The sequence below is a fragment of the Urocitellus parryii genome, chromosome 1 (genome assembly GCF_045843805.1).
Source record: "Urocitellus parryii isolate mUroPar1 chromosome 1, mUroPar1.hap1, whole genome shotgun sequence".
In the NCBI taxonomy this organism is placed as follows: Eukaryota; Metazoa; Chordata; class Mammalia; order Rodentia; family Sciuridae; genus Urocitellus; species Urocitellus parryii.
The window spans coordinates 156,687,379-156,710,451 of record NC_135531.1 but is presented as its reverse complement, the minus strand read 5'-3'; the positions used below and the strand labels follow the sequence as shown (position 1 = coordinate 156,710,451).

At 42.1% G+C, this 23,073-nt stretch overlaps 1 protein-coding gene across 1 annotated transcript in view; it reads left to right on the top strand.

Annotated features, from left to right (window-relative positions):
• Slit3 (slit guidance ligand 3) overlaps positions 1 to 23,073 on the top strand; it is a 562,044-nt gene that overhangs the window by 39,220 nt on the left and 499,751 nt on the right. The window contains exons 2-3 of the mRNA XM_077797769.1: positions 6,349 to 6,420; positions 12,355 to 12,426. Coding sequence (XP_077653895.1) covers positions 6,349 to 6,420; positions 12,355 to 12,426 — 144 coding nt within the window. The remainder of the gene's footprint in view (positions 1 to 6,348; positions 6,421 to 12,354; positions 12,427 to 23,073) is intronic.

Sequence of the window (23,073 nt, the reverse complement as noted above, 5' to 3'; positions counted from 1 at the left end):
CTTTGCCTACATCCTCTCCTGATCAGTTGTTGGCAGTGGGTGAAAATGCACTGCTCTGAGCACTGTCTAGAAGCTGTTCCCTCACACATTGTCCTTTGCATCTCAGGATTATCCTGCAGAGCTGATATTTTGGGTCATAATTTACAAAACTCACAACAGAAATGATAACTTCAGAGGCTCAGTGAAGTTGAGTCCTTCCCAAGGCCACAGAGCTAAGAAGATGGGATCCAAATCCATAACTCCCGGGTTTTCCACCGAAGCCCCCTTCTCTGCACTGTGTTGTTTCCCTGTAGACTTTTCCTCCTCCCTCTTCACGGATATGCCATGGCATAAAGAAGGCTCTGCACAATGTTGCAGAATGAATAAAGAGAAAGGTATGAATGTGCTTGTGCCAAGACAGGGAGAGTGGCATGCCTCAAAAAATGTCATTTTTGTTTCATATTTTGTTTCATTTTTTTCCAATGTTGTTCTAAATTCCTCTTTCTTCCTGCTCCACTCAAAGTGTCAAGCAGATGTGAAAATACCACAGAGTTCCAAGGTTCAGCATTGGTTTATGATTCTCTGACTGGAATGGGGAAAAAATAATGTGGGGATCACCATGGCTATGCCTGTTTATGGAGTGGCATGACAGATGATGGGCACCATGGTAGATACCAGATGCGGGCAGAGGCCACAGGGATGATATTCCTTCATGGGTTGCCTAGGGACTCAGTGTTCCTACTGCCCAGCTTCACCAAGATGTAGTATGAAACATGCCATCTTGACTAGAGCTGTCCACTAGGAGTGTGCCTTTGTTTTTTCAATGTGCAGGGGTAGGAAATTCTGTTCTGTCATACTGTATTTATTTATGCATCCTCTTTCTCTCTCCATTCAGTAGATAACTTGACACAGTAGAAAATCTTCAGGCTCTAGTGGTAGATGGACAGCGTATGATGGCTAAAAGCTTGACTTCTGTATTCAAAGAGTCCAGGTTCAATCCCACCCTCAGTGTTATCTGACCTCATGGGCAACTCTTCTAAGAGTCAGAGTTAGGAGAAGCTAACCTTTAGCCTCCTCATGTAAAAAATGAGATAATAGTACCTATTACAGATGATTGTCTCTGGATTAGAGAAATGGATCCAAAGTCTTTAGCACTGTACTAGGTGCATAGTGTAGGCTCAGCACATGCCAGCCCTTAAGAAGGCTGATCTGTGGTGTTTTTTATCTGTTGAAGAGAAACAGAACTGTGCAGAGACAAGACAGAAACAAGGATGATGTGTTAGTCAGCTTTTTCGCTGCATTGACTAAAAGATCAGATCAGAAAAATTGTAGAGGAGGAAAAGTTTATTTGAGGGCTCATGGTTTCAGAGGTCCTAGTCCATAAGCAGCTAGCTCCATTCCTCAGGGCTCAAGGTAAGACAGAACATCATAGCGGAAAAGTGTGGCAGAGGGATGCAGCTCAATTACAATCAGGAAGCAGAGAGAGACTCCACTTGCCAGGTTACAAATATATACCCAAAGTCTGCTCTGATTCCTACCTCCCCCAGCCACACTCCACCCCTTCTCAGTCCCTATCAGTAGTGGATTAGATTGCTGATTCGGTTAAGACTCTTATAACCCAATCATTTCTCCTCTGAACCTTCTTGCATTGTTTTACACATGAGCTTTTGGAGGGCACTTCACACCCAGATCTTAACAGATGGAAAGATAAGGCATTGGCCTTGCCAGTATGGAATGCTATCACATTTCGGTGGCTTAGCAGTCCTTTCCCAGCTTGACTGAGTCTAATGTGTGTACATGGGGAGGCCAAGCAGGAGAGGTCTCTGTCCATGAACTCATACATGGTTTTGCCATCCTGGGAGTCCTCTGCTGTACCTAGTGAATCCAGCACCGTATGAGGAAAGAGAAAGTGTGGAGGATTAGGCAGGAAGTTTCATGGCTCCAGGCCTGATGGCAGCGTATGGCACTTCTGCCTATGTAGTAGTGATGAGAGTGAGTCATGGGACGTGTGCAAGGGAAACTGGGAAATAAAATCTATATGTGTGCACAAAATGGTTTGGTGGTCAACTCTGCAGTCTGCCGCAGTCTGCCACAGTATTCAGTCGTGATAATAATTATCACGATGAGTAAAGGAATATCATAGTGGTTCCTCATGATGTCTTGTGAGCATTCCTAATTATGCAGTCTTTACTTTCCTGAGCCTCAGAGAGGGCCAGTTCTCATCCCCAGAGTGACATGTGTGTGCCTTCGCCCCTGTGAGCCATTCTTGACTGTAACAATGGACTGAGGATGGCCAAGGTGGCAGATGGGTCTCAGCTTTGCCATAGAGACCATGTGAATGGGGCTTCTAAATGCTCAGAAGATGGCCTTCTCTTCCTTTCTGTTCTACCTCTGTTGTTACAAAATGAATCACCCCAAAACTCAACAGCTTAAAATACAGCATTTGCTTTACTATTATCTACCACAGTTTCTGTGGGCCAGGAAACCATGAGGGGGTTAGCTAGATGGTTTGAGCTCCGAGTTCCTCCTAAGTTAGCCAGCTGGTGATTGGCTGGAGCCTTGAGGCTGTGTTCCCCCGGCATGCCTGCCCTCTTGGCTAGAAGGCTCTAACAGCCAGATGGGCTCCTTGAGTCCCTCTCCTGGTCTCATTAGAAGATCTCCAGATCTCCTGCTTTTCACATGGCAGCTCGAGGCTTCAATGCAAGTGCTGAGAGAGAGAGAGAGTGCTCATGGCATGATGAGTGCCCCACAGCCCCCCGGCAGCCACCTGTTGCCTCCTCTAGCTGCAGACATCCAGCAGAATTACTTCCGCCACAATCTTGTTTTCCCAGCAGTCTTCATGGAACTGCTTGGGTTCAAGGAAAATGTACACAGACTCTACCTACATCTTTTGATGGTGAGTGTCAGGACAAAAACTGTAGACACATTTTGCAGCCAGCATGCTTTCTTGCCCCCCATCTACAGGCATCCTTGCTCCCCCATCTGGGTCACCCCTTGTGAGACCACTTCTCATCCTAGGCAGACATGTACTGATTCCTTCAGAGGCCATCAGGGATCAAGAAGTCTTGCTAAACATCCAGGGAAGCCTAGTCTGGGGCCGTGGGGACTGGAGTGGGATGGCAGCTCCTCATTAGTGTCATTTAATTAATTTGCATCTCCAGCCAAGCATGTTTGAAGGCCAGGCTTGGTTTTTCGCCATCCTATGGTCTATACGTAGGAGATGGTAACAGCAACCATGGAAACTCAGATAAATTAAGTGATTTAGTCAAATTCACAGCTGGGACTGGGAGTAGAGGGTCGAACAGAGATTTGAACCTGGACCTGTCTCCCATCAAAGACCACATGCTCCCTGGCTTCTCTATTTGTGGAGGTAGACAGAGGCTAATAGCAGAGCTCAGCTGTGGGGAGAGCCCTTCCCTCCTCTCTGGCCCCCTGCACCACTCTGTACCCAGGAGCCATGGAAATAGATGTCATAGAAACACTGTGATGGAGAGGTAGCAGGAGGGGCTCCTTTGGGTGCTGTCACTCTTTCAATCAAGAAATACACCCTTTTCACCTATAAGAAGATGGCCATAAAGGGGGCTCTTGGGGAGATTTGTTTGAAGTCACAAAGCTTGAGGTGTAGGGTGATCAGCTTCTCTTGAGGAACCAAAATTTCAGAGTAGAGCTGGGAGCTTGTACATCCAGTAAATGAGATAATCATAGTAGCCATGATTTAGTATGTAGCAAATGTTGGATGAGCACTGTGTATCTATCATCTCATTTAACCCTCTTAAAAGCTATTGAGGTCAAGGTCATCATCCTTGTGTTGTCAGTGGAAAACAGAGCCTCAAAATGAAGCAAACTGCCCTTAGGTCATCAGGTGGCTAAGCTCAGGACAGCTTGGCTCTGGAGCCTGGGTTCCCAAACACTGACTCTGCCAGGAGAGCCCCACAGGATACTCACCCCTGCCTTATCCTTGCATTTCAGCAACACATTTTGTGCCCCTTTACATAATAATATTAATTGAAAATATTGGTGCCACATCCATCAGCACAAGTTGCTACTATTATATGCTGTGTCTTGATAATTAAACCTTTAGTTGCATTGTCATATTTGCAGTTGTTAAGGTCCCCACACATGTGTCTCAGTGCAGTTGGAAGTTGAGAAGAATGTGCATGATGTTGGGGGCTCACACATACAGCCTGGCTGCTGGTTTTTGCCCCTCCCACAGTCCTTCTTGACTTCCCACTGCTCCTATTGCTCTTTCTTCGCAGCATGCTCCATGGTCTGAGAAGGCGAATGCTGCTTCCCCACGTCAGGCTAGCTAGGAAGCAACCTGGATGGCTGTTGAATGTTATGGAAAACTAGATGAGGAAGGGAGGTGGTACCCAGGCGAAGTCCCTCGAGGACTCACTTGATTTTTATTTCTTTTTTTTTTTTTTAAAGAGAGAGTGAGAGAGGAGAGAGAGAGAGAATTTTTTTAATATTTATTTTTTAGTTCTCGGCAGACACAACATCTTTGTTGGTATGTGGTGCTGAGGATCGAACCCGGGCCGCACGCATGCCAGGCGAGCGCGCTACCGCTTGAGCCACATCCCCAGCCCGATTTTTATTTCTGATTTTAGGAGAATAGTCCCTCTCAAGCCTGATTATTTTTCAGACAAAGTGCTGGAATCTGAAAACTGTTTCCATGTTCCTTTTATGTAAATGTATCATTCCTAAGTCTTTCTGGGGGCTTGTTGCATGATGGGAACTTTAGAATCCAACTAGGAAAGCCAAAGAAATGTGAATCCTCGGATGCTGTGGGGCTCTTCTGACAGAGTCAGGGTTTGGGAGCCTGAGCTCCAGAGCCAAGTAGTCCTGAGTTTGAATCCCTGACCAGCCAACTGGTGACCTAAGGGCAGTTCATCACTGGGAAGATGCCCCATGGTTGCCATGTGCCCTCTAATGACATTCTGCCCAATGATGACCCACATATCCAAAAGTGACCCCTTAAGATGATACTGTCTCAGGACATTGTAGTTTTCTAGTTTGTGTAAGTATACTCAACAATGTCTGCACAGTGATGAAATCACTCAATGACACATTTTTCAGACAGGTCTGATTATTAAGTGATGTGCCACAGAATATAGATGTTCTGGAGCAGAGAGGGCCAATTCACAGATACCTGGTATAAACAGCAAGGGCCAAATCTCTGAAACATTTCTCATGTGGAAAGCATAATATGTAGAGATTAATTGTTAATCATCCATTGTTAAGAATTGTAACATTTTATTCTTGGTTCCTTCTTTAGCATCCATACTCATAGATAAAGTTAGTGAACATAGAATATTTATATTTATATGCAGTTTCCCTTCATCCTGGTTTCCCCCACTCATGATGTCACCTTCATCCTTGACTCCAATATTATTACCAGAGGCTTTCATGGAGAATTCTCCTCTTTGGGGCCATTTTTAGGAGCATAAGCTTACAAGTGGAGGCAGGAGTATTCATGCAGCTGTCTTTACCTAAGGAATGAGATGAGCAGCTACCTCTACCATGTGCCAGGGACATACTCTACTATGTTGGGCTGTGGAATTAAGTGAGAGATAATCTTTGCTCTCAGGGAATATGCAAAGTAGTTGGAAAATAGATGTTTTGTTTGTTTGTTTGTCTATTGGACACTCTTGTCTATTGGTATCTAGCTATATATCAAAGTCAGTAAAGATTCTTTTGGTTTCAAGTGATAGAAAATTCAATTCAAACTGGTTTAAGCCAAAATATGAATGTGATGGTATAGATGAGCTCATGTAATGTTAGACTACACAGGCATGTGGCTTCTGAGAAGGTCCAGACACTCATATGACAGCACAAAGAATGTCTTTTTCATCTTCTGGTTCTAGGACACTGTCTTTTAATGGTGGCAAGATGGCTTTGGGGAAACCTGAAGTTCAGCAATCCCAGTTGATACAGAATTATTGTTAGTATGAGTCGTGTATGCATTTCTCAACCAATTGTTGTGATCAGAGGGATTGAAGATACTTATAAGCCTGTCCTGGATCAGGTGCCCATTCCTGGGATCCCTAGAATCCAAATGAGGAATTAGCCCCACTTGTGTGACATGACCTGAAAGCCAGGGAAGGAGGGATATCCAAAGCAAAGTTTGGTAGTTGAAGAAGGGGCCATAGAAGTCAGGCACTTAAATATAACAAAGCTCCTCTACCTAATAATGAATGGCTTCTTCCAAACAGCATCAATGAGACCCGTTGGGCATGCTCAAGGGATAGCATTACTCATTGCAATTGCCTTCTCCTTGACAGGCAGCAGCCCCTCAGTCCAAGCCAGTCTGGGTTGAAGAGACCAGAAGTAACCTGCAAAAATCTGACCTGATTTTGCTTTCCTTTGCAGTGACCTGGACAGAAATAATATCACCAGGATTACCAAGATGGACTTTGCTGGGCTCAAGAACCTCCGAGTCTTGTAAGTAGCAGATGGTTCTTCAGTGCGTTTTCATTTTCACCTTTTTAGCCTTGTGAAAATGTTCTCTGCCCTGACCTCACACTCCCAAGCACTGGGCAACAGGAATTCACGATCTTGCCGCAGAAAACCCTTCATTACTGTACCCAAGTGCTCACAGGTATCTCATTCCATGTCTGGATGCTGCTGGCTGGCCGAGACAGATGGAAGGGCTTGGTTCCAGTGACAGGGAAAACAGAGCTATAAACGAATAAATCAATATGCCCAGCTTCCAGACTGACAGCAATGTCAAGTTGACTAACCATGCTTCCCTTCCATAGAGATTATAATTTCTTCTCTAGCCTGTACATTAAAATAGCAATCAGGACAAAGGTTATTTATCTTGTTGCTTAATGGAGAGGAAGGAAGGAGAGGGTCAGACAGGGTCGGAGCCCTTGCTGAATGTTCACAGCTGTGCAGCTAGGTAGCAAAATTTGAGATGGGCATTGATGGAATAAGGGAACGAGGAATATGTAGTCTCATAATTGTGTATTGAGCACTTTCACACATCCTTAAGGCTTCGAATGGTAAGAAGCTTCCCAAATGATTGTTTACTGAAAAGTCTAAGACTCCCAGAGTGCAACAGGAATTCACCTCCCTGGGAGCAATTGGATCCTCTTTCCCTCTCTACTCAGTGGATGATTTTGGTCTGTCAGCCTGGCTGTAGACATGAAGTACAATTTGGGCAATGTGGCCACAGCCTTGATGCCACAGAATATCAGCTAGCATTTCTTTCTCTACTAAAGTGATGGCTTAAGTGTTAGTACCTAAAAGCCATTTCTTTCTTTTTCCTAATAGCCTGTATAACAGGGTGAATTTGTACTTAGAAGTCTCGGACTTAGAACTAATTGCCAGTGTAACTTGGGCAAATCTCTGTACCCTTTTGGGCCTTGGTTTTCATCTGTAATATAGGGAATGAATAATTAGATGTCCTTACCCATCATACTTACACATAGAATGCTTTATGGTTTTAACATTTTCATGAACAGTCTTAGATTATTCTCAATATCACTTGTCAAGCGATTTTTTTATAGCATTAACATCTTCCCAATTAAGATGTTAATAATAACAATGAAGATAGTAACCAACAAATACATGATACTTCCTTTTTTTCGTTCTTTTTTTAAATTTCTTTTTTTTATTGGTTGTTCACAACATTACAAAGCTCTTGACATATCATATTCCATACATTAGATTGAAGTGGGTTATGAACTCCCATTTTTACCCCAAATACAAATTGCAGAATCACATCGGTTACACATCCACATTTTTACATAATGCCATATTAGTAACTGTTGTATTCTGCTACCTTTCCTACTTGATACTTCCTATGGATCAAACATATATTTAAGTAGTGCTAACATATGAGGTTAGCATTATTATGCAGAGGAAATTGCACAGATAGGTTAAATCATCCCAGCTCTGCAAAGCAGGTGACTTAAAGAGTTGGGATTGGACCCCATCTTTGTGTCTTTGAAGCTGAATGCTGTGTTGCTATACATTTGCATTCTAGAAAGCTCAGAAAACCAAGCCAGTAACAGTTTGCCCATTTTGAAAATGCAACAGGGGCTGGAGGTGTAGTATAGTAGAGCACATGCTGAGCATGCACAAAGCCCTGGGTTCAATCTCCAGCAGGAAGAAAGAAAGGAAGGAAGAAGGGAGGGAGGGGAGGATAAGGGGAGGAGAAAGGAAAGAAAAAGAAGAAAGAAGTGCAGCACTGACGCGCAGGGGCTTACCTTAGTTTCCCTGAGCACCATTGTGTGGGGATGCAGGGATCCGATTGCTGGGCTTCCAGCCACCAGATGCTACCAGATGCTTCCTGGAACAGACATATTTGCCTGTCTTTGGTCTTGAACATTCTATTGTCATCATCCTCAGAGGGAAGATCCACCCTGTGCCAAGTCTTCCTTTTGCCCTGAGCAGCTATGTTTCTGTTATGTGACTGGCAGCTCTGAGAAGCTGTGCATGGATCAGAATTGAGATTGAGATAAGGGTGGGGGAATCCCATGGTTCAGTTTTAGGATGATCTTTGGTTAGAGGTATAAGCAGGAGACTTCTGATTCAAGGTTATTTGCCCAGTTAAAAAACACATTTATTTTGGCCTATTTTTTTTCCATTTCTGCCCTCTGCATCTGTCAAAATTTTCCTTTCATATAAGTTGGAAATTTCATTGAATGCTTCATTTTCTAAGTCAAAAATAACCCTTTGATATTTCTTACTGTTACATCAGAAAGACTAATAAAAATTCCAATTTTCATATCTGCTGTCTGCAAATAGAAAGTTTAAAATAATCACCAAAGATCATATTAATATCCTCTGCATGGGTCTACAGAATTCCTCTGACTACAGTTTATCTTTTCAGTTAATTGCTGTATCCCTCTTATTTTGATCAGCAATGCCAAAAAGCCTTTTACCCCTACTTTATAGACACTATTAATATACTGTTTCATTATCTTCCTTATCAATTCAAAGACAATCCCATTCAAGTGGTACTTTATTACTGCAAAAGAATCTGTTAGGTAGAATAGCTGAAATGCTTTTTAACACCAATAAAATATCTAAATATTTTAACAGATTTCCCCTCAATTTTCTTTTTAGCTGAGTAACCTAGATAACTATCTTTTTTTTTTTTTTTTTGAAAAGCTTTCATCGCATCTTGGCACATTTCCCATATCTGTTCCTTATTTACAATTTATAGTGAAGCCAGAAAAGACTCTGTAGTCTTGAATAATTTGAGTTTGCCACCCATTCCCCCCTCCAAGCTGTTAATCCAGTGCAGGTGAATGGGTGAAAACAGATAAAACAGATTGGCAGATTCTAGTCTCATCCCAGGGTAATCTTCCCTAAGTGAAATGTATTCAAGGAGGAGGTGGAAGAGTTGCCCAGGACAGTTATTTCTCTGATGGGGTGGGAGTAGGAAAAGGTCTCTTCTGGTGGTATCAATTAGAGGACCTTTCTTAGTCATCTATTTAAGGACCGTGGGCTCACAATGTGGGAGCCAGCTTTATCCCAAATGGGGTTAATAAAAGAGTTAAACTCCACCCCTGCCATCGTCACATGAAGGCCATTTCCTATTCAGATCTAGTGCTAAAACTAAAAAAATAACAACGCCAAAAAGCTGAAAATGAACACAGCCTGTGTCTCTCTAACTCAAAGCAGACTCTAGCCATGGGCCGCCCTCTGGAAATCCAGCCCCTCTTGGAGCTCCTGTCCCCTGAGGCTGACCTGGGGACAGGGCGGTTGAAGTGGCTTTCATGTCTGCTTGCTCGTTTCTCAGCTCAGAGTTCTCCGTGGAAGTTTCATGGCTTATTCATTCATTGACTGTTTTATTCACCAAATGGCGACAGGTTATTGAGCCTATAAGTGCCAGATACTAGCTGGACTCTGATAGATCTAGGAAGAAGGGCTCAAAAGGGGCTGAGACAACTTTCCAGCAGGTGACACTGATGGAGGGCAGACAAGGAGAGCTAAATAACACGTCATTTGCAAAGGTGTGGGTTGGGGTAAGAAAATCCAAGGAGATGCTATTCCCCAGGCTAGGGCACCAGGGAGCCGCTGCTGCCCTGAGCTTTGAGGAGCAGTGGGCAGGGTGGTCTGCAGGGCCCAGCCAAGGCAGGGGCAACAGGAATTCATGATCTTGTCGCACTGTGGTCTTGGAGAGAAGGTCATGGTCAACCTGAAGTTATGACAGGAGGGGTGGGAATATGTTCCCCACTGCACTGTCCTCTCACTGTGTCTCCTGCCCTGGGAAACTCCCTCAGGGTGAATCCAACAGGAAGCCAGAGGCCACAAAGCTTCTAGAGGAAGTAACTAAAAGTCCGCCTCCAGGGCCTGAGCAAAGTGGAGAAAGGGCCCCCGACATCTCACTTGTGTCTCAGTGCCTCTTTCTGAAGCCCAGAATGTCAGCTTAATGAGTCCAGAAGGAAGAGATGCCCCCTGGGAGGGTGGATGAGGCTCCTCCAGAAACCCACATGAAATGTGACACTCAGCCACCCTGGAGATAGTCCTTGTTCTAATTAAGAAAGAATACAGCAAGCTCTGTGAGTGACTGGGAGTGAAGCCCGGTGGGCAGGCCCTAGTCCCTGGAACTGAAGGGCTCCCCCTTTAGAAGATGCGCTAATGTGAGTCTGTTAGCTTTCTAAGGCTCCTCGACATGTGGCAGATGGAAAAGAAGAGGAGAGAAAGGAAGGAACATCTGTTAACCCTTTAATTACACTTCTGATCCTGGACTTGATGGTTTATTTATTTCATTTTGATTCTAAGAACTTGTGTGATGTTTTATTTTCTCTTTAACAAAGTCAGAGACTGAGTCTCAGAGAGTTTGACTAGCTAGCCCTATATGACAGCATCAGCTGGTAAGAAGTGGCCGGGGCTTTCCAGCTGGCCCAGGAAGCTCACAGTGTAGGGCCAAGGCTCCCAGCCTCACCAGCTGGGAGACCATGGGCATGCCATTTCTCCTTGACCTGTCTCTCAGTCTCTAAATTCAACCATTTCTGTACCTGTGAAGGGAGGGGCTTATAATGGGCCAGAAGTGAAAAAAATTTGAGGTCAGAATGGAGGAGGACCGCAGCAAACGGGCTGACCTACCTGACCGTTGATAATGGGAAATAAGAGTATAAAATACCATGAGTCTAACAAATGCCTCTACCAGTCCTGCTGGGAACTTAATGAGTCCTAGGCTAGCCTTCTCCTTGATGTCAAGTCACGGTGTGCTGGGGCCCAGAGTCGTCTTTAGTTCTTCATTCATCCCGTAAGCAGTTCTGAGGTGACCGCTGTGCTATAGCTCCCTGTGTTAGCCTGGGAGTCAGGTGCTGAGAGGAGTCCTTTCCCTTAGTCATAGGGGCGGGGGCGGGGGGGGGGGGACTGACGCTAAAATTAAACACAGAGGCCCAGATGTTAAACCCGAGAAGTGCAAAGGTTATGACACATCTCCGATGGGGAACGTCACGGGAGGTTCATTTTGAACTGAAGATGTGCTCTTCCGAGGCTGTGCTTCCTCTCCTGCCATTCCTCGGCTGCTTGAGGCACCTCTCCTTCTGTCTGATCTGGAGGAACCCGGGGTCTTTCCTAGACTCCACTTTCAAAGAAACATCCTGCAGTTGCAACTGTGATCCCATTCAGCCACCAAATGCGATCCGCATCCTTTTCTGGCCCAGGCTGGCCCCACCCACATGGAAGCTGTGTGGCTTCCTGGCTTCCCTTCCTACTGTTCAGCTAATCCATTTTAAGCTGCCATTATTTTTCTTAAGGTAGGGAGCAAATGTTTTATTGTATGTGCAGTTCTTAGGATGTGCCACATGCATGAATCAAACGTACTTAAACAGAGTGTTTAGGATTTTTAAATCACCTCTGGGAGGCTTAGGGGGTGAACAAGGCTCGTGGCTGGGTGCAGGAAGACAGAGGTTTTGGGATCATCATCATGAGGTTGAGCTCAGCCAGGCCCTGGGCCTGAGAAGTTCCTGGGACCAGGCAGATTTTCTCAGTTACAGCCAGCTGCCTCACAGCAGCTTCACCCTTCTGCTAGGGTGAGCAGGGAAGGCCCTTTTCAATGAAGTATTTTTGAATCCTTGGAGGAGGGACCTCTGAGGGAAGAGATGTGTGGTTTCTATAAGCAGCATCTCTACCTCTCTCTGTTCTAATGCAACATCCTGCAGCGCTTGGGGGGAATTTGCTAAGAACATTCTTAAAATAGAGGCCTGGAAACCAATCTGTCAGGTAGAAGTGTGCAGGCAGTGAAACCCTGGTTGCCGTGACACCACGCTGGGATGTGCATTATCTTGTCCCACCAAACTGGTCCCAGTGGAGGGGCCAAGCAGCCTTGGCTGAATGGCCTGAGGCTTCACAGGAGGATCCACAGTCCAGCTTTGTCCTTGACCCTCGCTGCCTCTTTGGTTCTAGGCATCTGGAAGACAACCAGGTCAGCGTCATCGAGCGAGGCGCCTTCCAGGATCTGAAGCAGCTGGAGCGATTGTAAGTAAAGGACACGTCCTGGCTTCGAAGTGTTGGGGGGACGTTTTGTTTTGTTTTGTAAATCAGTCTGTGACCTTGTTTAAAACGAGTCTCCAATGTTCAATAAAATGTTTCTATTATATTGAAAGCCCCTCAGATGCACTGAGATCTGCTTAAACTCCCCTTCCTGAGAAGATGCTGGACTCGGCCTCTGGGGTCTCTTTGCTCCCGACCCCTCCAGCTCTCTCGGTTTCTTTACATGGGGCAGGTTTATACCCAAGCCCTGGCCTTCCCCTCCTTCCTGGAGGAGGGCCGCCTGGAGCTGCCCTGTCATGGAAGTCACATCAGATCCTCCCTGCTCCTCTGCATGGGGAGCAAGCTCCCTGCTCAAGCCGGCTCCTCTCCAGACTCCTGGGCCACACTCCCGTGGGAGAGGGAAGACTGGAGAGTGGGCGCAGCCTTCAGCGCGCCTGTTTCTCCTCAGAGGGAGCATAAGCCTGTCTCAGGAAGCCCACACGTTTCCATGAGAGAACACATTGCCAGTGGTTTAAAAATAGGCCGCTGTTCTGACTCTATCAGAGGGAGGGAGCAAAAGAGACGAGGATGAGAGAGGGATGGAGCCTCCATCTATTTCGTTGATGAATGCTTTTGCAGAAAACTCTGGGGTCACTTTGATGAGGAGAGCTGTTCAGATGGTTAAGTGGGCAGCTTCACCTTTCCTCAGTTAATCACATCTGGCAGCTCATAACATCTGGATATTTGCTTTCTGCCCTCTGAGCAGGGATTGTCCCCAAGAGCACTTAGTCATGGTGGTGGGCGGCTCTCATCATGCTTTCCTCTGCATCCTGGTTGCCCTGACATTTCAGCCTCCCCCTCCTGCAGATGGGGGAGCGCGGCTCGACAGCTCCCAGTTCTACCACACACCTGAAAGAATTCTATTTACCTGTCTCCAAAGCTTGCTTACAGAGATAGGCTTGGATGAAGGGAACTGCCTGATACCACCTTATTAGCTTTTTGATGGGCCAACTTTTTTCCATGAAGTCCTTCTATCCAAGTGCACATGGGAAGGGGGAAGGATCTCATCTCATGTCAATAATATTACTCAGAAAAATGCCTCACCACCCTCTGTTGTGTGAACTGTCTCATTTATTGTTCTCCTTCTGCATCAAATCCTAGCATATGTTCTGCTGTTATTGCTTTGAAAATATGACATTTATTTTACTTAAGGGAAAAAGTTATAAAATTAATGAATGCTGCCTTTGTTTACACTTTGATTTTGAACTTTCTGAAAACTTAAATTCTCCTCCTTATTTAGACCAAAGGAAACATAAAAGTGTTTGTTGAAGCTGGTTCCTCTATATGAAATAATCAACATTTACACAGAAAGATAAGTACACATCCCTAGTGGAAAGGCCACCTCTTGCTTAGTCTTCTAATTAGAAGGGTAAATACATTCCTAATTTGTTAATTTCATGGTTGTTGGGAAGAATTAATTGAGTACTTTGGACACACCAGGAGCTATGCCAGTGCATTATACGCTATCAATTCTTTGATCCCCACAAAATTCCTATGAGGTGTTATTACTCACATTTTGTAGATGAAGAAACAAAGACCCAGGGAGATTAAGACAAGGAATTGTCAGGGTGAGGTGTCAAGATACAAAGCCACATCTGCCGGACATCAAAGCCCACATTCTTTCATATTCCTGTGCTACAGACATTTGATGAAGTGTGATCTTTAGCAATGGCCTTGCAAATAGCCTCCCACATACCCATTTCACTCCAGGGAATATCAGTGAACTGTTCTGTCAAAAGGCTCTTTTCTGTGGCTTGGTGAATAACACTGACATACCATGCATATCTGAGGAATAAACGGGTAATGGTTGCAGCAGAACCTGACTATTTCTCTGCTTTGGTGTATTAGTGGGTACTGCTGACTGTTCTACTGGATAAGCCATGAGTCTTAATGACTTTACATTAGGGAGAGTTTACCTCTTAATCATGTGAAATGCGGTATGGGCATCCCTGATAAGCCCTCTCCCCTCCAAGTGGTGACTCAGAGGCACCAGCTCTTTCCACTCCTTGACTACCATTTTTAAACGGTGGCTTCCAACATACCAAAGTTTGTCTTCATCAAGCCAGCAGGAGGGAGGACAGCACAGAGGGCTGCACATGAAGCTTCTCAGGGCCGAGAGCTGGAAGAAGTGCTTTCATTCTTACATGCTCTGAGCTAGAATTCAACCATGCAGCTACCACAAACTGCAGCAGAGGTTGAGGAAACTCATAGAGCTTTCCAGGTAGTGCCCAGCAGGTGGAGGAAACATGCTTAGTGCAAAGACTGGCCAGTCTCTAACTTCTGTTGCAAGTGAGCTGAAGAAATACTTGGTCAGAAAGAAGTATAGGAGTGTAGGCTGCTAGACTAGTGTGCACAGCTGGGTAGGTACTCTCATTTGAGGCAAAGCCTTCCAGTGTCAACAAGAAGGGGGATGTGTGTGGCATGAATCCTGACTGCTGTGAACTTGGTTTCCATAATGCAGTTGCCCCCAATCAGACTAAGTGATATACAGAATGTGCAAATACCATCTATTTGCTGTTAACAACTAAAGAAGTATCATCTCTAGTTCTCACCCCTGCACCTTACTTATATTCCTATATTTAGTGGTTGATTATTTTTATTGCTCATAATCTGAAATACAGAATATGAGAAATTATGTGGGCTTCAATAATTCACATATGGAGGGTTTATTTCTGATCTATTTATTATTAGTTCATCCTTTTGGAACTTTCTGGGAAAGGGGAGAAAAGTCTGTCCTCCTGGTCTCAACTGAGAATTCTCTATTCCTCCACGAAAGAACACTTGCTCCAGACTGAGTTGAGCATCTCTACAATAGTTATTTTCTGTTGCTATAATAAAATGCCTGAAGCTGGGTACTTTATAAAGAAAAGAGGCTTACGGAATAAACAGTTTTGGAGCCTGGCAGCCCAAGATCAGCCTCGCCTCTGACAAGGGCTCCTTTGGCTATGTCACATCATGGTAATGGCATCATAGTGGGAGCACATGTGAGACAGAAGAACCTCATAGAGAGATAGGAAGCTGGAGAGCAGGAGGGGATAGTCTTGCTATTTCATAACAACTTGCTCTTTGGAGAACAACTAGCCCACTCTGTGAGACAGGTTTCAATCCCTGAGGCTTGTGATGCTCCGATGACCCAGTCACTTCCTACCAGGCTTCACCACTAAATGTCACTACATGGAGGAGTAGGCTTTCAACACATGGATCTTTTAGAGGCACAGCACACTCAAACCACATCCAAACCATAGCATCTTCCTCCCATAGTAACACGCTTATCCCTATCACAAAACTTTTGGTGCCATATTTCAATTTCCTATTTTTCAGATTGTCTCTTCTCAAAACTGAGTGTGTTGAAGTCAGGGATCATGTTCCATTTAGCTGTTAATCTAACATCTTTGAACAAGGCATGCTAATAAGTGCTTGAGGATTATTTATTCATCAAAAATACTTGAGTTTTTTTTGTATACCAGTGATTCTGAGCTGGGACAAATTTTGCCCCCTGGGGGCACTTGGCAATGTCTGGAGACATTTTTGGTTGTTTATGACTGTGGGATGCTCTTGGTAGGTGGAATTCTAAGTACCCTATCTCTAACTACCCTAAAATGCACAGGACAGCCCTACAAAAATAGAATTATCCAGCCCCAAATGTCACTAGTATTGAAGTTGAGAAACTCTGCTATTGATCTTTTATGTATTAGAGAGCACACTGGACACTTTATTATGAGGTTGACTTATCATGTCCCTAATGTGACAAAATATAAAATCCAAAGGTAAATGTATGCACCCTAAATCTACTTTGGCCAGTTTTCACTTTTGGTTTCCAGAAAGTAGATGAGAAAGAAGAAAAGGTAAATGAAACCAAGAGCAAATAAACAAATCAAAAAGGCAGGCCATTCTATAAGGTAACCACCCTGGTCTTCAAAAGTCAACAGTCATAACTCTGGGGCAGAACCCTTGCCTGGCCTGTAAGAGCACCCCTGACCCCTAAAACATTGATGTCATGAGGGGGTGGAAGTTGACTGTCACAGATTGAATGAAACTTAAGATAGACAGAGCCACCCAAAATTAGGAGAGTCACTGGAATTAAAGTGTTCAAAGATCCTTGAGTTATCTAAGAAGGGATGACAGTGATAAACAGTTATCACCCTATTAAATAAGAATGCATGTTATGATCAATGTGATAGCCTTTAAAGGGAGTAGTAAAATATATATATATCCCAAATAGAAGAAGTAAGGACATGCAAAGTACAAAATATGAGGGATAAAAGGAAAGAAAAGAATACAAGTGAATGGGACAAATAGAAAATAAACAAGGAGAGAAATGAATTACAGTAGATGGGGTAGAGAGAGAAGATGTGAGGGAAGGGGAGGGGGGATAGTAGAGGATAGGAAAGGTAGCAGAATACAACAATTACTAATAGGGCATTATGTAAAATTGTGGATGTGTAACCGACGTGATTCTGCAATCTGCATTTGGGGTAAAAATTGGGAGTTCATAATCCACTTGAATCTAATGTATGAAATATGATATGTCAAGAGCTTTGTAATGTTGTGAACAACCAATAAAAAAATGTTCAAAGGGAAAAAATATTATCTTCTACATATACATTTTTAAGTTAGGTTTAGAAAAAAAGTGAATAGAGGAAAAGTGTGATCTAGTAGACAGATCTGGGGGTACTAGTCCTTATTTCTGCCTTTGACTTACATAACTTTATTAAAATTGCTTAAATTCTATACTTCTATTTCCTCCTTATCAAAGCATCATTACCTTTATTTATCATGTCATGGGCATGTAATAAAGAAAATGTTGGGCTGTGGATGTGGCTCAAGTGGTAGCACACTTGCCTGGCATGCATGCAGTCCAGGTTTGATCCTCAGCACCACATACAAACAAAGATGTTGTGTCTGCCGAAAACTAAAAATAAATAAATAAATATTAAAAAAAAGAAAAACATAGTAAAACAATACATATATCATAATTCATTTATACGTAAGTGGACTAATCCTCCAATTAAAAGAAGATGTCTGCTGGGTGCAGTGGTGCACACCTGTCATCTCAGTGGCTTGGGAAGCTGAGGCAGGAGGATGGCAAGTTCAAAGCCAACCTCAGAAATGGCTAGGCACTAAGCAACTCAGTGAGACCCTGTCTCTAAATGAAATAAAAAATAGGGCTGCCGATGTGGCTCAGTGGTTGAGTGCCCCAGAGTTAAATCCCCAGTGTCATAAAAGAAAAAAGACAGATTTTTAGTGCGAACTTAAAAAAGCACAATTATATGCTGCTTATCAAAACAAATGTTAAATATAAAGTTGAAAATTAAAGATCCATTTGGCCATGAAAACACTAACCAAGAGGTTGATGTCACTCTATTAATACTGGATAAAACAATCTTGGAAAAAAGAAACATTATTGACTATAAAGTGGGACATGTCATCATAATAACATAGTAAATGCAACAGAAAGATATAGCAGATCTATGTGTGATATGTGTAAAACTGCCTGAAAATACATGAGGCAAATATTGACAGAATCAACATGATAGACAAATTCATGACCATAGTTATCTTTCTCAGTAATTGATAAATCAAGCAGACAGAATTTTTAGTGACAGGTAAAATAGTTTAATAATACTGTAAACCTGGCCAAATGGAAATGCAAAGAATGCTTCTGACAACACCGTAGAATAAACATTCTTTTCAAGAGTGCATGAACCGGGCTGGAGATGTGGCTCAGCGGTAGCGCGCTCGCCTGGCATGCGTGCGGCCCGGGTTCGATCCTCAGCACCACATACCAACAAAGATGTTGTGTCTGCCGAGAACTAAAAAATAAATATTAAAAATTCTCTCTCTCTCTCTCTCTCTCTCTCTCTCTCTCTCTCTCTCTCTCTCTCCTCTCCTCTCTCACTCTCTCTTTAAAAAAAAAAAAAAAAAAGAGTGCATGAACCTATTATACTGGTCTAGGAAGGAAATCTCAACAAATATCAAAGGATTGAAATCATATGAAGGTTCTCTGACAGCAGAAATAATTGAGACACCAATAAGAAAATAGTAAGTAGAATTTGAAAAAAGGGGTGAAGAACCCAAGCAGGCATTTTGAAATTAAAGAAGTTATTTCAAAATAAATATTGCAACTACAATACTGAAGAAGAATAGACTTTTAGGAATTACACTATCCAGTTTCAAGACTTATTGTAAAGCTACAGTGATCAGGACAACATGGTTTCAGTAAAATAACACACACAGAAATCAATGGCATAGAATGGGCCAGAATACACCCAGGCAAACAGAGACAGCTGAATGTTGATGAAAGTGCAAGGACAATTCTGTGAGAAAGAATATGGTCTTTTCAACAAATGGCACTGGGACAATTAAGTGTCCCATGTGCAGAAAAATGAGCCTGGACTCAATTTTGTGTCTTATGCAGAATTAAGTCCAAATGTGAGATGTGTCTAGAGGTAAATACAGTGAGAAATATACATGACCTTGGATTTGGAGATGAGCATTATTGACACAACCCTAAAAGCATGATCCATGAAAAGGAAAAAAAATGATGATGAATTGGACTTTGTTAAAATTTAATAAAGGCCACCATTAGGAAAATAAAAGATAATCCACAGACCAGGAGAAAATAGTTTTAAAACATATCTGGTTAAAGATTTGTATATAAAATACAGAAAGAATTTAAAATACCCAATAGTAAGAAAACAAATATATTTTCTCTCCACCAAGACCCAAAGAAATAGGCAAAAGATATTAAAAAGTACTTCATCAGAGAAGCTGAATGAAAAACATACTGAGTATCATTATTTCATCAGGGAAATGCAAATTAAGCAACAATGAGTCGCCACTGCACCTACTGGAATGGACAGAATATGAAGCTGATGATGCTGATGGCTGTGGGGATGGAGCAATAGCTTCTCACCTTCTTTGCTGCAGTGATACACAGTGTTTTGAAAAACAGTTCAGCATTTTCTTCCAAAGATAAACATCATCTTATGCACTCTAGACTAGTGGTTGCTAGGGACTCAAGGAAGAAGAGGGATTGGAGGTTTCTTGGGTGAAGCACAATAAGTATGAGGGTTAGGGTGGTGACATTGCTGTGTGATTCTGCAGTGGGAATATGGGACACTATATGTTTAAAAAAACAAACAAACAGGATTTTACACCACAGCGTGAACCCTAAAATGTGTGAATTTTTTAAATCATTGAGGAAATCAGGGGAGTGCAGACTATGAGGAAAGTATGCCCAACTTCACTGAAGGTGGTGGGGAAGATGGTGACCTGGGTGGCTCTGGGAATGAATGACGACATCTGTAAGAATAAAGGCAAGAGAAACCACACAAACTGTGATTCAGTTGACAAATTTGTCTCTCACAGGAATGTGGGCTAACAATTCACAAACCACTACACATGTGTACTGGAACTGAGCAGTGGATGGAGGATGTTAGGCACAGGTTTCCACTGTGGAAATGCTTAGTTAGAGACAAGCAGTGGAGAAAGCTAGAGTGATCCAGGTGCTAATAGGTTAGACTTACAGACATCATATGAACATGTTTAACCTAATGTACATACTTTCATTTTACACAGGTGGATATGTATGTAGAGATATTCACTGGCATGTGTACATGCATGGATTAATATATAAACATGTCCTTGCTCTGTCAGTAGAAGTGCCTAGAAGCAGCACTATGGTAGCAACATATATTCCCAGCTACTGGATCTTGGTTTCTCATGCTGTTCTCTAATAAAAAGGAGTTAACACAGCTTGGAGAAATGGTTAATTCTAGAACTGGAGCATTACATATGTTGTGCTCCAAAGGAAGTGCTCAAAACAAAACTGTGAGGACAATTAGTAGAATATTTCAAAATATCAAGTAGAGAGGATATTGTTCCCAGTACAAAGAAATGAAAAATGTCTGAGGTAACAGGCCAGTTACCCTCATCTGATCATTATTCATTGTATACAAGTGTTGAAATATCACACAGTACCCCCATAATTATGAATAATTTCTGTGTGTCAATTAAAAACAAAATATACATTTTTTAAAAAGGAAACCTTACAATTTGGGGAATATGTCAAAAGGGCATAGGTGCCAACTGAAAGAACTCTTTATGGCCAAAGCTGAAACAATTGGAGCAACAAAAAAATTAGTAGTGAATTATAACACAAGTATAAAGCAAAAATTCTATGAGTCTAATATACATAATACATAAATAACTCATTGAATAAATAAATGGTGGACGAGAAATCTCCCATGAAGAATAATTCTGAATAATTTTTTGTGTATATTCCCTATGCTATCTAGGAGGTCAAATACAACTCTTCATTCCTTAAATTGGACTTCATGTGGACATTTCCTATAAAAAAGCAGTATGCGAAAGGTGGTGGGGACAGTAACCTTACATAGAAGAAATCTGGTCACACTTCCTCAGCCACATGATGAAGATTCACATCAAAAGTGATTAATCACCTTGATGTTATGGCCTTTCAATATGATGTCTTGGAAATAACACTTTATTTTGGTGACTTTTGCCTAAAAATTGATAATCCCAGGATAATAAGGAGAAAAATATGAAGCAAATTCCAATAGAGGCTTTCTAAAAAACACCTGAATAGACCTTGCTGTAGTTTACATGTGTCCCCCCAAAGGCCCAGGTACTAAAGGCGTGGTCTGCAGGGTGGCACTGTTGGAAGGTTGTATAACCCGTAGAAAGTGGGGCCTAGTTGGAGGTTCCTAGGTCCTTTAGGGCATGCCCATCACAGTCATCATTGAACTCAGGTCTCTTCCTTTTCCTCCTTATTCTTAGCGTATGAGGGATATGGTTTTCTCCCACACACACTCCCACCAGCTTGTCCAGCCCTTATAAGAGGCCCATAGCTATGGGGCCACTTGATTTTAAACTGTAAATTTCAGACCCATGAGCCAAAAATAACCCTTTTCTCTTCATAAGTTAATATCTCAGGTATTTTATTGTAATGATAGCTGATTAATACAGTTTTCCTCAAAACTGTTAAAATTATCAAAAGCAAAGGAAGTCAGAGAAACTGTTAGAGCCTAAAGTAACCCATAGAGACATGACAGTTAAATGTAATGTGGCAGCTTAGATGGGATTCTAAAACAAATAAAAGGACATAAGTAAAATAAGTATTGGTTTTAGTTACTAATGTATCAATAGTGCTTCATCAATTATGATAAATGGACTATAATAATGTAAGATATTAATATTAGGGAAAATTTGGTGTGGGTTATATGGGAACTATCTGTACCATCTTCCCAACTTTTATGCTAATCTACATTTATTCTAATATGTGTGTGTGTATATATATAGAGACACACTTTTTATGTAGATAAATATGTATATGTCACATAGTATGTGTATGAATAATGTATATATACATATATACATGTTCATCTATATATCGTGTAGTTTATATATACATGTTTATATATACATATACACACACAATAATCTAGATGAAATCTAAGAATGAAAAATTGCAATGGATAATACTTTAAGACAAATGGAAGATGGAAAGGAATATTTTTTAAAAATCAAATAACAAATCACTATACAGATTAATTTAATAATTTAAATTAATTTAATTTAATAAAAAGAATTTTTTTAAAAGTAATAGGTCTGCAAGGCAGGCAAAGAAGTTCTAACACATTTCTACTAGAAACCTCTGAGGAAGAAAACTAAAGCAGTTAAAGCAAAACTTAACAGTATGGATAATTACTCTTATCTAAGAAACTTTCCTTAATAAAAGATTATTTGGAAATATAATTTTGTTTTTGCCTGTGGTACTGGAGATTGAATTAAAGGCCTTGCATATGCTAGGCAAGTGTTATGCCCTAGCCCTTTTTAAATTTTATTTTGAGACAGGCTCTTGCTAAGTTGCCCAAGTTGGCCTTAAACTTGTAATTCTCCTGCTTCAGACTCCTCAGTAACTGGGATTATAGGTGTGCTCCACCATGCCCAGTTGAAAGTTCATCTTGAAAGTACATTGGATGCCTGGAAAAAAAGAATCTGAAAGGTCAAAATCAAACATATTTTAATAAAGCTATTGTATTTTCAAGGAAAAATAATTCTTAAACGTTCAATCAATTAATGACTCATAATGGAAAGAAAATTAAATTTCCAGCATACTTTCTGATGCCAGAACTTTTTGCCAGAATACAATTGAATAACTTTCAAGGAAATAAAATGTGAACCACAGATTGCACATTCAACCATACTGATGTTCAAGTACTATGAGCAGACTATAGTGATTAGTCAAGAACTCAGGCATCATGGTTTCCATGGTGGTCTTCCTAAAGAGCCTTCCAGAGAACAAGTTTCATATAACCAAAGCCCGTGGAAATATGTGCATGAGAACCGGGACAGTCTACATGTAAAGATTCTCTGGAAATGACTTGGGGTCGCATGATGGGTTTGAAATTCCATGGAATGAGAGTAGATCTCCTTGCTCCTCCATGCTTAACAGTCTTTTTCCATACCAGCTGTGTTAGTCAGCTTTCTTTCACTGTAACAAAATACCTGAGATGAAGAACTGAGAAAAGTTTTATTTTGGCTCCCAGTTTTGGAGATTTCAGTCCA